Below are 15,546 nucleotides of genomic sequence, written 5' to 3' on the forward strand. Positions count from 1 at the left end.
AGAAAAGGACAAATGGGAAGGAACACAAACAGATCTTGATACCAGCACCTTTTCTTTCTGTACATTGTTTAATTTTCTGTATATTGTTTAATACCTGTTAAATAAAATTATTTTTGAATGAAAAAAAACACCTTGATGACCAGGAGTTTGGCTTACTGATAGAGTGCTTGCCTACTATGCACAAAGATTAGGGTTCCATTCCTAGGTACCACATACATAGAAAAGACCGGAAATGGTGCTATGGCTCCCGTGGTAGAGCTCTAGCCTTGAGAAAGTCTAAGGACAGTGCTCAGGCCTTGAGTTCAAGCCAGGACTGGTAAAACAAAACAAAACACACCTTGATTTTCTTATCTGGAGTTTTGCTGATATCACTATAAACAGTTGGAATGTTCCAAGCTCTGCTCAATTGTGTATATCCCTCTTCTTTTAAAGACCTCACATTCTACACACAGCTCAGTTAATAAAGTAGGCTTAAATGACATATTGGATCAAATGTTTCTTTTGAGAATTTTTGCCCAGGGCCTTTTGAACACTACTTCAAATGAGGTAGTTTTGTAATGTTACTTATATAATTGTGAAGTTTTCTCTCAAAAAAAATGATAGCTTTTCAGAAATTTCTAACTAGTAATTTGCAACTTCACTTCTTACATTGATAAAATCAATTTTTCTCTGTGTGTGGGGGGTGGGGTTGTTTTGGTACTGCTACTGGGGATTGAACTTAAGGCCTAAGCACTGTCCCTTAGTTTTCTGTTCAAAGCTGATGAGCCACAGCTCCACTTCTGGCTTTTTGATGGTTCATTGGAGATAAGACACACTTTCTTGCCCAGCTCTCACTTCCCTGAGTAGCAAGGGTTTCAGGCATGGGCCATCTGCATCCAGCTAAATGTTCCATTTTTTAAAAAGGTAAAATTGTAAGACCGAAAATGACTGAGGGCATTCAGTATCAGTGTGTTTGCACAACAGAAGTACTAAAGGGATTTCCCAAGAAGGAAACATGGAAATTCACGAATGAATTAAGAGCAATACCATTCTTGGGCATTTACCCAAATGGCCATAAACAATGCCACACTAAAGCCTCCAGCACAACCAACAACAACTACAAGGGAAGGAAGGAAGGGAGGAAGGAAGGAAGGAAGGAAGGAAGGAAGGAAGGAAGGAAGGAAGAAAGGAGGGAGAGAGGGAGGGAGGGAAGGAAGGAAGGAAGGAAGGAGGGAGGGAGGGAGGGAGGGAGGGAGGGAGGGAGGGAGGGAGGGAGGGGGAGGGGAGGGGAGGGGTGGGGAGGGGAGGGGAGAGGAGAGGAGAAGAAAATACCTAAAGAGCATTTCAGCCCCAATCCCCATCACCCTAATAACAGTTTTCTTCTAGGCGTTAAATAATAGTTTTAAATTCAGAAACTTCAAATACTCCCCAGTGCTTCTGTTTATCCTTCTAGTTAATGGAGAAGTATATAATTAGTAAGTCCAGAGGTTGGCTTCAGTCCGAGACTTCAGAAAATAATGGCCCAGCTTCCCCTGGGTGTCAAAAACAACTAACTGCTTGAGCACATGTAGCCTCCTGATTGGTTGACTTAGAGAGTTCTTTCTCCCTGAAACTTCTTAAAATCCTACTCAAAGCATCTCTAAGGAAATAAGAGACTATCATTTATTGCATCTGAGGCCATATGATGAAGTTTTAAAGAAATAGATCAGGTCAGAATATGACCATTGTTTTTGTTTGTTTGTCTGTCTGTTTGTTTTTCAGAGAAATTGACCTTGTTTTCCTTTATAGTGTCCTGCATTACAGAATTATATCCTTGTAGGTCTTACTCCAGGATTAGTGTGTGTGTGTGTGTGTGTGTGTGTGTGTGTGTGTGCCAGTCCTGAGGCTTGAACTGAAGGCTCAGCTGTGTCTAGCTTTTTTGTTCAAGCCTTACACTTGAGCTGCACTTAAACTTCCAGCTTCCTGCTGGTTAATCAGAGATAAGAATCTCATGAACATTTCTGCCAGGATGGGCTTTGAACTGCAGTCCTCAGATCTCAGCCCCCTGAGTGGATGGGATTATGGGCATGATTCACTAGCACCTCAATCACACTAGGATTATTTACTCCAAAACAATCAAACCATCTTCTCCATGGTAACACTCCCGTGACAAAGGTCCTCTTGTAGGGAGATTTTCCCTGTAATGTAGCTCCTTGTATGAGAGAGCCAGAGTATGAGAGATGACTCCAGGAAAATCTAGAATCATGGTATAATATCTGTCCAGATAACTGATATTCCTCCTCTGTTTTTCTTTCTTGATAGTACTGTGTGTGTGTGTGTGTGTGTGTGTGTGTGTGTGTGTGTGTGTGTGTGTGTTGGTACTGAGGTTAAATTGTCCCTTACCTCTATTTTCACTCAAGGCAGACACTCTACTGTTTGATCTACTCCTCCACTTTCAAGTTTTTGGGTGCTTAATTGAAGATGAGTCTCACAGACTTTCTTGCCCCAACTGGCTTTGAACCACAAGCCTCAGATCTCATCTTCCTGAGTATATATAAGCATAGCCACAAATACTGGCTTTACATCTTTCATCCTCCCCTATGCACTCATCCCCTCCCATGCCCCCCACTCCCCAACTTCAGGATTCATCCCATAACTGCTGGGCCCCGAAGCTCTTATTCTACTCATCATTTTCTCTAAGCTGGTGATGGAAACTTCTCGATGCTTGGCAGATCAGATATAGATATAGATATATAATATATATATTCCAGCTTCTTGGGATATCAGAAAGGTCTCTGTCTTCTTCCTGAATAACAATGGGGAATACATCTGTTGATGCTTCAGGGTTCTAAAAGACTACAGAAAGCTGAGACCTAAAGGAGATGAGAATATCATAGGTAGATAAAATACCTAATATTAAAACCTATGATTCTGCCACTATTTACCAGCAATCCCCCTTCCCTGGCTGTATAAAAGGACTGGAATTGTTCAGAACTAGTGGCTCACACCTGTACTCCTAACTACTCAGGAGGCTGAGATCTGAAGGTCAAAGTGCAAAGCAGCCTGGGGAAAGAAAGTCCATAAGACTCTTATTTCCAATCAACCACTGAAAAAGCCATAAGTGGAGTTGTGGCTCAAGTGGTAGAAGGCTAGCTTTAAGCAAAAAAAAAGCTTAGGGACAGAGTCTAGACCCTGAGTTCAAGTCCCAGAGTCTGTGCTCCCTCGCTCCCTCGAGGGCTCTCTCTCTCTCTCCCTCCCTCCCTCCCTCCCTCCCTCCCTGCCTCCCTCCCTCCCTCTCTCTCTCTCTCTCTCTCTCTCTCTCTCTCTCTCTCTCTCTCTCTCTCTCTCTGTCTCTCTGTCTCTGTCTCTCTCTCTGTCTCTCTCTGTCTCTCTCTCTCTCTCTCACACACACACACACACACATACACACACACGGAAAGGGAAGGGAGGGGAGGGGAGGGGACTCGAGGGGAGGGGAGGGGACTAGAGGGGAGAGAAGAGGAGAGGAGAAGGGTTGGAACTGGGCAAAGGAAGAGGATATTTATTTCATAAGAATTTAGTGTGTGTGGCTGAGAGTTTGGACTAGTAGTAGAATGGTTGCTTAGCATTCATGAAGACCCGGGTTCAATTCCTCATACCACAAAAACAACAGCAAAAGAATTTAGTGTGTGCCAAGAAGTTATTTCCTTCTCCTAAATTCAAATTCCTCCTGCTGCACCGCACACACACACACACACACACACACACACACACACACTTGTATATATGTATGTATACATACATATATATACATATTTTTTTTTTGGCCAGGCACTGATGGCTCGTATTTGTAATCCTAGCTACGCAGGAGACTGACATCTGAAGATGAAGGTTTAAAGCCAGTCTGGACAGGGAGGTCTAAGAGACTCTTTGCTCCAGTTAATTCCCCAAAAGCCAAAAGTGGAACTATGGCTCAAGTGGTAGAATGCTCACCTTGAATGAAAAGGCCAAGCAAGAGAACAAAACCCTGAGTTCAACCCATAGTACCAGCACACAAAAAAAAGAAAAAAGGAAGGAAGGAAGGAAAGAGGGAGAGAGAGGAAGAGAGAAGGGAGGAAGGAAGAAGAAAGGAAGAGGAAGGAATATAAAAGCTACATTATGAGGAGGGATACAGAAGAGTAATAGAAGGGGAGAATTTGTTCAAATCATATTATATTTATGTACAGAAGTATCCCAATAGAACTCCTTTATACAATTAATACATGCCAATAAAAACAGAAAAGAAATGCTGAGCTGTCCTTCAGTAAAACTGCATGTTCCCCAACAACCTCTGTTCAGACATTCCTTATGAATAGGCTTGGCAGTCTTCAGTAGACTTGTTTTCACAAATGATATAGAACGCTTACCTCCTTGAAGAAAACAGATTTATCATCTCACTTGGCTTGTGTGGAATCTGAACACAACACTTTCAACAGTATTTACAAATTTATCCATATAGAATCTTCCAAAATAATTGCTACAAAAGTATATGGTCAGCCATAGTTCATAGAAGGACGATGTAACACAGTGATAGTGTTTTGCCTGGCATGTTTAAGGTTCTGGGTTCAATCCTTAGCCCTACAAGTGAACAAAAAAAACTTAGCCGAAATGCTTCACAGACATTCTGAGAATAATCAAAAATAGTGAGAAAGTGCTCTACATCCAAGAAAATATTAAAATTGTATTTCTGATTAGTAAGAACCTTTGGATTGTCTTAAACAGGAAGTCTGAAGAGAGGGAAAAAAGAGTTGGAGCCACCATGCAGATATGTAATTTCATATTCTTTGACACTGATGAGAATTTGGGTTTCTAATATAAGCAATACTGTTTAATTTTTGTTATGTGTGTGTGGGTCCTGGTGCTTGACCTCAGAGCCTGACGGTGTCCTTGAGATTTTTCTACTCAAGGCTAACGCTCTACCACTTGAACCACAGCTCTGCTTCCAGCTTTTAGGTGATTAATTGGGGATAAGAGTCTCATAGACTTTCCTGCCTGGACTGGCTTCAAACTTAGTTTCTCAGATCTCAGCCTCCTGAGTAGCTAGGGTTGGAGATATATGCCACCGGAACCCATCTAATATTTTATTTTTAAAGCAGAAAAAGCAAATTTATTCTAAAGTAAAAGGATGAGGCCAGGAGCATGGCTTAGTGATAGAGTGCTTGCACAGCATGCATGAAACTCTGGGTTCAATTCCTTGGTACCATATACATAGAAAAAGCCAGAAGTGTTACTGTGGCTCAAGTAGTAGAGTACTAGACTTGAGGAAAAGCCCAAGGACAGTGCTCAGGTCCTGAGTTCAAAACCCTAGGACTGGCAAAAAATAAAGTAAAAGGATGATACAGTATAGACTCTATAGAGAAAGGGGCCCCAAATCTGGGAGTTTCTACAATACTGGTTATGTAGTCATTTATACACAATGATAATAGAATTGTCTGAAATACATGAAGACCTTGGGGAGTGTTGCTAATGTGAACGTATAAAACTCAGCTATATTAGGAGCAACTTTGAGTTGTCACTTCTCAAGTTCTGACCGAACAAGGAAAAATGCAGACCAGTCAAGGTGGTGCCGTAAAGAATGAGGAAAATTGGGATGAGTGCTGGTGACCCACGCCTGTCATCCTAGCTACTCAAGTAGGTTGAGAATCTGAGGGTAGTGGTTCAAAGCCAGCTAGGCACAAAAGTCCATGAGCTTCTTATCTCCAATAAACCACTAAAAAAACTGGAAGTGGAGCTGTGGCTCAAAGTGGTAGAATGCTAACCTTGAGCGAAAGAGCTCAGGGACAGCACCCAGGCCCTGAGTTCAAGCCCCACAACTGACCCCTCCACTCCCCACCCCTCCAAAAAAAAAAAGAAGAAGAAGGAAAACCATAAATAACCTCAGCTCTCTTCCTGTTTTATCCCAAGGAAATATCATCCACGAATGGCCCGGAAGAACCACAGCTCCATCACCCAGTTTATTTTCACGGGGCTGTCTGCCGACCCCCACATCGAGGCTCTGCTCTTTGTGCTCTTCCTGGCCATTTATCTCCTGACCACGACGGGGAACCTGCTGCTGCTGCTGGTGATCAAGGCCGACTCCCACCTCCACACCCCCATGTACTTCTTCCTCAGCAATCTCTCTTTTATAGACCTCTGCTTCTCCTCCGTCTCTTTGCCCAAGCTCCTGGAAGACCTCCTGTCTGATGAGAAAACCATCTCGGTAGAGGGCTGCCTGACTCAAGTCTTCTTCGTGTTTTTCTCTTCGGGGACTGAAGCCTGCCTGCTCTCGGTGATGGCCTACGACCGCTATGCGGCCATCTGTCACCCCCTGCGTTACAGCCAGGTGATGAGCAGGGCGCTGTGCGCGCGGCTGGTGCTGGTGTCGTGGGCCGTGGCCTCCCTCAACGCGCTCCTCATCCTGCGCCTGGCTGTCAGTCTGGACTTCTGCCAGGCCCGCACCATCCAGCACTACACCTGTGAGCTGCCCGCTCTCTTCCCTCTGTCCTGTTCGGATATCTCCATGGCTGTTCACATCCTGCTGGGGGCCAGTTTAATGCATGGGCTTGGCACCTTTATCCCAATCTTTCTCTCCTATGCTCGTATTGTCTCCACCATCTTAAGAATCAGCACCACCACAGGCCGGAGCAAAGCCTTCTCCACCTGCTCCTCGCACCTCGTGGCGGTCACCTTGTTCTTCGGTTCGGGTTTTCTCTGCTATCTTATGCCCTCCTCGGGGGGCTCGGTGAATTTGCTCTTGTCTCTGCAGTACAGCGCCATCACACCCATGTTGAACCCTCTCATCTACAGCCTAAAAAACACCGAGGTGAAGGCAGCCGTGGGCAGAGCAGTGAGGAGGTATCTGTGTTTCGGTTAGTGAGCCGAGACAGTGTGTGTGTGTGTGTGTGTGTGTGTGTGTGTGTGTGTGTGTGTGCGCGCTGATCCTAGGACTTGAATCCAGGACCTGGGCGCTGTCCTTGCACTTTTTCCTCAAGGCTAATAACTCTACCACTTGAGCCACAGCTCCACTTCCAGCTCATTTGGGTGCTTAACTGGGGGTAAGAGTTTCATGGACTTTCCTGCCCAAGCAGTCCAACAATTTTTCTTTCTCACCCAAAAATGAAAATAAAACCGTAATCCTCCTTCAGCTTCACTGGCTTCAACTAGCCCCTCTCTCTATCCTTACAGTCAGCCTCACAAAAACAATGGAAATAAATAGGAGTCAGGTGAAAGTGGCTCCCACCCGCCATCCTAGCAACTCAGGAGGCTGAGATCTGATGGTGAGGGCTCAAAGCCAACGTGGGTAGGAAAGTCTGTGAGTCTCTTATCTCTGATTCACTGCCAGAATGGTGGAAATGGAGCTGTGACTCATGCGATAGAGCACAAGTCTTGATGAGAAAAAAAAAAAAGAGGAAGAAATCAGCTACAAAACCCAGGCCCTGAGTTCCAGGCCCAGGACTCATGAAATAAAGTATATAGCTGTACTCACTTATTCTAAACTGTTGATTCACTGTCCAGACATTGTCAGGTTACAAAGATTAGATATACCCAGTGTCTTCACACAGTGTCTAATGTGAACAACAGATGGATAAAAAGATAACTATATCATGACAATGGAACCTCAATTTCCTTTCTTTTTGTTTGTTTATTTATTTATTTATTTTGTTGTTGAGATGATGTATAGAGGGGTTACAGTTACAATTGTCAGGTAGTGGGTACATTACTTCTTAAACATTGATGCCCTTTCCCATGCCTTTCTTTCACTTTCCCTCCTCCCACCCTCTCCCAATCATCTTGTTTTTCACCTTTCCTATTTCAAATAAACAAGCAAATGTATATACACTATACCAAATACCAAAGTCAGATACAGTAACAACAGGGGATAAACAAAAGAGGGAAAAAAAGAGAAAAGAACTTCACATAGTACATTAAAAACAACAACCAATGATAAGGACACCTGCTCAGCTATGTTTATCTCTGCACTATTCACAATAGCCAGGCCATGGAAACAGTCCAGATGCCCTACTGCAAATGAATGGATACAGAAAATGTGGTATATATATATATATATATATATATATATATATATATACAATGGAATTCTACATAGCCAACAAACAAGATAAAATAATGGCATTTGCAGGGAAGTGGAATCTAGAGAGAATCATGTTGAGTGAGACAAGTCAAGACCAAAGGAATAAAAGGCTCATGGTATCCTTAATATGTGGTTATTAGATCCAAACAGTACAAGAGCAAGGACTCAAAAGTTGCATACCCAATGCTATGGACATGATATTGGAAATATAAACACAACTACATAGACATAAAAACCTATGGCTCTATAGACATAGTGTTTCATTACATAGATTAATATGTATCTATGATATACAAACCCTTAGCCTAATTTTGATTATGCTCTAAAATCTAAGTGCCAGTGATTGTATATAGAGATTCCCTTCTTGAATACTTGTTTGCTAAACATGTCGTTTGAAATATGATGTAAAAATCAATGTTAATAAAGTCTTTAATAATATATATATATATAAACAACCAGAAAGAAGGTAAACCAGAAAGCTCAGAGACTCCTTTATAGAAGGTGAAGTATGACAAGGAACTAATATTCATAAAGGACTGAGAAAGCTGACATTTCCCCCAAAACTGTATACTGTCTGGACAAAGAAGTGAAAAAGTGTTATGAATGGTGAAGGGGTGACATTGATCCACATGCATTGTGTTCATAAACTGCTTTGTTACATGACAACTACTTAAAAATAATAAGTTAAATAAAATATAAAACAAAGAAAAAAACAACCAGGAAGATTAAACCTCTTGTTTCCATATCCTGAAGTTCATTTTACTTAGCCTTACCCTTTATGGCCATATGCACATAGCTTTTGAGCTATTGTAATCCTCTGCTAGGAAAATCTTAGATATATGCTAATTATTACCAATGAGGAAAACCATAGAGCCTATGTTTCTTTGGGTCTGGCCTATTTCACTTAAGATGATTTTCCAAGTCTTTCAATTTCCTTACGAATGGGGACGATGTCAGTCTTTCTGCTGGCAGCATAGAATTCCATTGTGTATACATAACACATCTTCTTGATCCATTCATTCATTTACTGAGAGGCATCTGGGTTGGTTCCATAGATTATCGATGGTAAATAATGCTACAATGAGCATCGTTGTGCTAATAGCTTTAGTATGCCCTTGTTTCTGGGTATTTGCGTAAGTGCTAAAGAGTGGGATTGCTGGGTCATAGCGGAGTTCTTTTGAGGAACTGCCCTGTTGCTTTCCAGAGTGGTTGGAGTTTATACCACCAACAGTGCAGTGGCAATCCCTCTGGCCACATCCCCTCCAGCATCTGTTGTTATTAGATTTCTTGATCACTGGAGTGAGGTAGAATCTCAAAGTTGTTTTGATTTGCATTTCTTTTATAGCTAGAGGTGTCAAGCTTTTCTTCAAGTGTCTATTGGCCACTTTTAGTTCCTCTTCAGAGAAGTCTCTCTTTAAGTCTTTAGCCCACATTCTAATGGGATGGTTGCTTCTTTGAGGGTTTCTTTTTGAGAGATTCAATTGTTTGACTGTAGATATATTTTAGATATGAGGCCCTTGTCTGTCATATGGCTAGTGAAGGCCTTCTCCCACTCTGTGGGCTTTTTATTTGCCTTGCTAGCTATATCCTTTGCCATACAGAAGCTCTGCAGTTTAACACAGCCCCCTTTGCCCAGCCTTTCTTTGATTTTGGACCCTCAGTTTCTGACTCTACACAGGGCACCACAGATCTCAGAAGGTAAATGTTAATATGGCCTAAGAGGAAAACATGAGTAGCTTGAGTACCCAAAGCAATGGGTGTATGATCATAAGGCATGATGCTGCAGTGGTTCTTCTGGGTTCTTTAGGCCTTAACTTCTGTGACGTCAACATGGCATTTATTTTTGATGGAGAGGGACAGTACAGTACTGGGGTTTGGACACTATCCCTGAGCTCTTGTGCTCAAGGATAGTACTCTACCACTTGAGTCACAGCTCCATTTCTGGAGTTTTGATAGACTAGAGATATGACTCTCACAATTTTCCTGCTTCAGGATGGCTTCCAACTGTGATCCTCAGATGTCAGTCTTCTGAGTAGCTGGGATTACAGGCGTGAGCCATGAACAACCAATCCATTTGCAGTCTCTCCTGTTGTTTCCACAATTTTGTCCTTGGGAATCTTTGTATTTTACATCCTTTCCTGGCCTTAATTTATTTCCCTCCATAGGATTAATCATCACCTATATACTAATGACTCCTTAATCTATAAAGATCACAACTATCAAAAGCAATGTATGTAATGTTGAGTACATTTTTCATGCCTTCATAAAATATATTATTTATTAAAATATATACTATGAATCAAACACTGACTAAAATCTATATTCACAGTACAGCCTCCAAGTCCTTTGCTCACGAATACCTGGGACATTATGATATTCCTCATGCACAAGTAACCCATCTCATGGCATAAATTGAATTATTAATATCAGAAAAATGTATCACATAAAAAGTATGCTTTTCTGCCCAGTGTCATCTTCATAAATCATTTTATTTCCTCATGTAAAATAAATGGCCAAAAATTATAAGATTTTCAAACATAGTTTAGCCCTGGCTACATTGTGGGGGAGGACAGTAACAGGGGTTTGAACTAGGGCCTTAAGCTTGCCAGGCTAAATTTAATGCCATGAAGCCATACCTCAGCCTTGGTTTCTGCTGGTTCATTTTAGAATAAGGTCTCACTTCCCAACTGAGCATGCTCCTGAAAGCAGATCCACCTTGTCCAGGCTTCCCATTGTCTCTGTGACCACGAGTGCTCAGTCTCAGCCTCACATGCACTTTTGGCTAACAGATGCATGACACTGCACTCAGCTATGGATTGAACTCTGCCCCAGCTAGCTGTCAATTGTGAGCCTCCCAATCTTAGGCTCCCAAGTATCTAGGATTACAGAAGTGAGCCACTGGGCCCAAGGGTTTTTGTTGTTATTGCTGCTACTGTTGGTTGGGTTTTGTTTTGTGTTGTTGTTGTTGTTTGCCAGGGTTCCTGCTTGGGTCGTCATACTTTCTAGGCAGGTATTGAACCATTTGAACCAGACTTTCAACCCTTACATTACTTTTTTAATCTTACATAAAAGCATAAACAAGTATGCTTAAGCAAAACTGCTTTGGATTGACTACAGCTTGAGAAGATATATATGACCTCTTCACACCCCATTTTTATTTTCCCTGTCTCTTACTAGAACTTCAGGAATTCCTTACTGTTCAATCAGCAAGTTAGTTGGGGGGCAGGGCAGGGAGGAGAAAGAAAGAGAGAGAGAGTACTTTTTTGCCAGTCCTGGGAGTTGAACTCAGGGCCTGAGCACTGTCCTTGAGATTTCTCAAGGCTAGAGCTCTACCACTTGAACCACTGCACCACTTCTGGCTTTTTCTGTGTATTTGGTACTGAAGAATTGAACCTAGGTCTTCATGCATACTAGGCAAGCACTCTACCACTAAGCCAAACTCCTGGCAAAAGGGACTTCTTGAACTCAAGACCTTGCACTGTCTGTTGGCTTGCTTGCTCATAGCTAGAAATCCATGACTTGAGCCAAACTTCCAGCCTTGCATTTTACTGACCAACTGAAGATGGAGTCTCACAAGCCTTTTCTGCCTGGGCTTGCTTTGAACCAAAATCCTCCACATCTCAGCTGAGGTGTGAACAAGTAACACCCACCTTCAAGATGGCTTTTAACTCTCACTAAATAATATCAAGTCCTAACGGAGAAATGTTCCAGAGTCTTGTGTTCTTTCCATCTATGGTCTATTAGACATTCAGAGCCAGTCCAGGAGCTACATATTCCCAACTCTTCCAAAGCCATAGCAGATTGGTCTCTATTACAAAAAGTATGTTTGCTTCCAAGTTGAGATACATATTTGCTGCATGCTACAATTTGTATTCAGAAATCAATCAAGTCAGCCAGTTGTAGTAGTGCAGACCTATAACTGCAGCGATTCAGAGGCAGAAGCAAGAGGATCATAAGTTTGAGGGCAACTTAAAAAAAGTCTTTGAGACTCTATGTAAAAAAAAAATGGTAATAGCTGGGAGTGGTGGCTCATGCCTGTAATCCTAACTACTCAGGAGGCTGAGATCTAAGGATCAAGGTTCAAAGCCAGCCTGGGCACAAAAGGGCCTGAGACTCTTAGCTCCAATTAACCTCTAGAAAACAGGAAGTGGGGCTTGGCTTAGGGATAGGGCAGTAGCCTTGAGCTGAAGAGCTCAGGGACACTGCCCAAGTCAAGTTCAAGCCCTATAGCCAACAACAACAAAAAGAAACGATAATAGTAGTAGTAGTAGTAGTAGTAACACAAATGAGGCCAGGAGTTTGGCCTAGTGGCAGAGTGCTTGCCTGGAATGCACAAAGACCTGGGTTTGATTCCTTGGTGCCACATGTATAGAAAAAAGCTAGAAATGGTGCTGTGGCTCAAGTGCTAGAGCCCAAACCTTGAGAAAGTTCAAGGGCAGTGCTCAGGCCCTGAGTTCAAACCCCAGGACTGGCAATTAATAAGAATAATAATAAGGATTAGAGTCATGATTTCTGGGATGAAAGGAAGAAAGAACAGAAGGGGACAGAGGAGGGAAGGAAGGAAGGAAGGAAGGAAGGAAGGAAGGAAGGAAGGAAGGAAGGAAGGGAAGAAAGAAGGAAAAGAGGGAGGGAGGAAAGAAGGAAGGAAGGAAGGGAAGAAAGAAGGAAAAGAGGGAGGGAAGGAAGAATGGAGGGAGGGAAGAAGGAAGGAAGGAAGGAGATTAAAGAAAGAAAAGTCTATGCTTAATTCCTCTCATGGGATGATGCTTAAAGATAAAGCTGGGCTGTGGGTGTAGCTCAATAGTAGATTACTGTGATAGCATTCATGAGACCCTGAATAGGATTCCCAGGACCACATTCATCAATAAAATGCCTATGTAGGGGCCGGGAGTTTGGCCTAGTGGTAGAGTGCTTGCCTAGCATGCACGAAGACCCAGGTTCGATTCCTTGGTACCACATACTTAGAAAAAGCCGGAAGTGGTGCTAAGGCTCAAGGACAGTGCTCAGGCCCTGAGCTTAAGCCGAGGACTGGCAAAAAAAATGCCTATTTATAAGCTGGGCACCAGGACTCCACATTTGTAACCCTAGCTACTCAGAAGGTTGAGCTCTAAGGATCATGGTTCAAAGCCAGCCTAGGCAGAAAAAGCTACGAAACTCTTATTTCCAATTAAGCACCAGAAAACTAGAAATGATGCTGTGGCTCAAAGTGGTAGGGCATTAGACTTGCACAAGAGAGTTCATGGATAATGCCCAGGCCCCAAGTTCAAGTCCCATGACAAAAAAAAAAACCTGTTTACTCCTAAGAGGTTTTAGACAGATGATAAGAAACATACTTTTGTTGTTGTTGTTTTGGAAACTGATCTCTCTCAGTGCCTAACACTCACTCCTTATTGAAGAACTGGTGAACAGAAATATTGTATTGAATTCTGTATCACTTGAAATTAATTCAGAGTAACATATCCTCTGTTTGTAATGCAAACACCATTACAATGTTGATAACTCAAAACTAAGCCTGATCAAGATTTTGAACGCAGACAATGACAGATGCTGGCAGAGTTTTGGCAATAAAAGAACCCTACTGCACTGCTGGTGGGATTGTAAACTAGTTCAGCCACTCTGGAAAGCAGTGTGGAGGTTTCTTAAAGAACTGAAAATAGACTTTTCCTATGATCCCGCCATACCACTTCTGGGCATCTATCCTGAACATCATGACCCAAGATATGATAAGGACACCTGCTCAGCTATGTTCATCTCTGCACTATTCACAATAGCCAGGCCATGGAAACAATCCAGATGCCCTACTGCAGATGAATGGATATTGAAAATGTGATATATATATATATATATATATATATATACACAATGGCATTCTACATAACCAACTGACGAGATAAAATAATGGCATTTGCAGGGAAGTGGATGAATCTAGAGCAAATCATGTTGAGTGAGACAAGTCAAGACCAAAGGAATAAAAGGCACATGGTGTCCTTAATATGTGCCTATTAGATCTAAACAGTACAAGAGCGAGGACTCAAAAGTTGCATACTCAGCACTATGGACATGGTATTAGAAATATAAACACAACTACATAGACATAAAAATCTATAGACATAATGTTTTTTTACATAGATTATTATTTATCTATGACATACAAACCCTCAGCCTGATTTTGATTATGTTCTAAAATCTAAGTACCAGTGATTGTATATAGAGATTCCCTTCTTGAATACCCGTTTGTTAAACACTTCATTTGAAATATGTTGTAAAAATCAATGTTAATAAATTCTTTAATTTTAAAAAAAAACTAGGACTGATGACAGAGCCTATAATTCCAGCACTTGAAAGGCTGAGTCAGGAAGATTGCAAATTTGAATCCAGCCTGGGATACATAGTAATGACTCTCCTCTGCCGCATATAAAAAAGACATTGTTTTGGGCCAGGAGTGGTAGAGTGCTTGCCTAGCATGCACGAAGGCCCAGGTTTGATTCCTCGATACCACGTACATAAAAAATGCTGGAAGTGGTGCTGAGGCTCAAGTGGTAGAGCCCTAGCCTTGAGAAAGTCCAAGGACAGTGCTCAGGCCCTGAGCTGAAGCCCAGGACTGGCAAAAAAAAATGTTATTTTTTATTTTAGACCTTTTCATTGTATAGCTGAATTATTTCTACTTCAACAAACTATAAAAATAATTCATTTGCAGGGCTCGTGCCTACAATCTCAGCTATTCAAGAGGTTGAGATCTGAGGATCACAATTCAAAAGTAGCCCAGGGAGAAAAGTCTGAGACACTTGTTTTCAATTCATTTCCAAAAACTAGAGTGGAGCTGTGACTCAAGTGGTAGTGTGCCAGCCTTGAATGAAAAAGCAAAAAGACAGTGTCCAGGCTCTAAGTTCAAATCCCAATACTAGCACAGACACACGCACCCACGCGCATACACACGCGCACGCACGCACGCACACACGCATGCACACACATAACTTGGCAACTCAAATATGCATTTAACAATGACATGGAGTCAGTAAAATATGTCACAGCTCTACTTCCGTAGAATTCCTGAAGAATAAGGGTTCCTCTGTTACCCTGTTTTCTGAGAGTTGTTTTTATATAAATGCCTTTTTTTTTTGTCTTCCCTCTTAGCATCATCTCCAAAGCCTTGTGGGGGGGGGGGACTTTTTTAGGCTTTAAGTAATCATTTTAAGTCAGAGACTCCAACCACTACCCTAAAAATAGTCGATCCCCAGTGCCTCAAAGTTGAACTTTCCAACTAACTGGAAACCACGGGATTTGTGAATTCAGAACTTGGCTCCAGGCTATAACTTCAGGGAATGGCAGCACTGGTTCAGCTTCTCCCAGGTGCCTCATCCAGCCCAGCTGGCCTTCTGATTGGTTCCACGAGAGGGGTCTTTCTTTAAGTGACACTTCTTAAGAAATATTCAAAATCACAGAAGAAATAAGAGATAGCACATATCAGCATTCCTGCTATTACATGAGAATGTTCTCAA

At 42.1% G+C, this 15,546-nt stretch overlaps 1 protein-coding gene across 1 annotated transcript; it reads left to right on the forward strand.

Annotated features, from left to right (window-relative positions):
- The first annotated feature begins 5,896 nt into the window (after positions 1–5,896).
- LOC150066764 (olfactory receptor 8S1-like) lies at positions 5,897–6,829 on the forward strand. The gene has a single exon (XM_090353245.1). It carries the CDS (start codon positions 5,897–5,899, stop codon positions 6,827–6,829), a length of 933 nt encoding a protein of 310 aa, XP_090209371.1.
- The last annotated feature ends 8,717 nt before the right edge of the window (positions 6,830–15,546 follow it).

The sequence above is a fragment of the Megascapheus bottae genome, chromosome 2 (assembly GCF_031878675.1).
Source record: "Megascapheus bottae isolate mThoBot1 chromosome 2, mThoBot2.hap1, whole genome shotgun sequence".
NCBI classification, from domain to species: domain Eukaryota; kingdom Metazoa; phylum Chordata; class Mammalia; order Rodentia; family Geomyidae; genus Megascapheus; species Megascapheus bottae.

Excerpts from the sequence above, each read along its gene's own strand:
- LOC150066764 (XM_090353245.1), top strand. The coding sequence starts at position 5,897 with ATGGCCCGGAAGAACCACAGCTCCATCACCCAGTTTATTTTCACGGGG.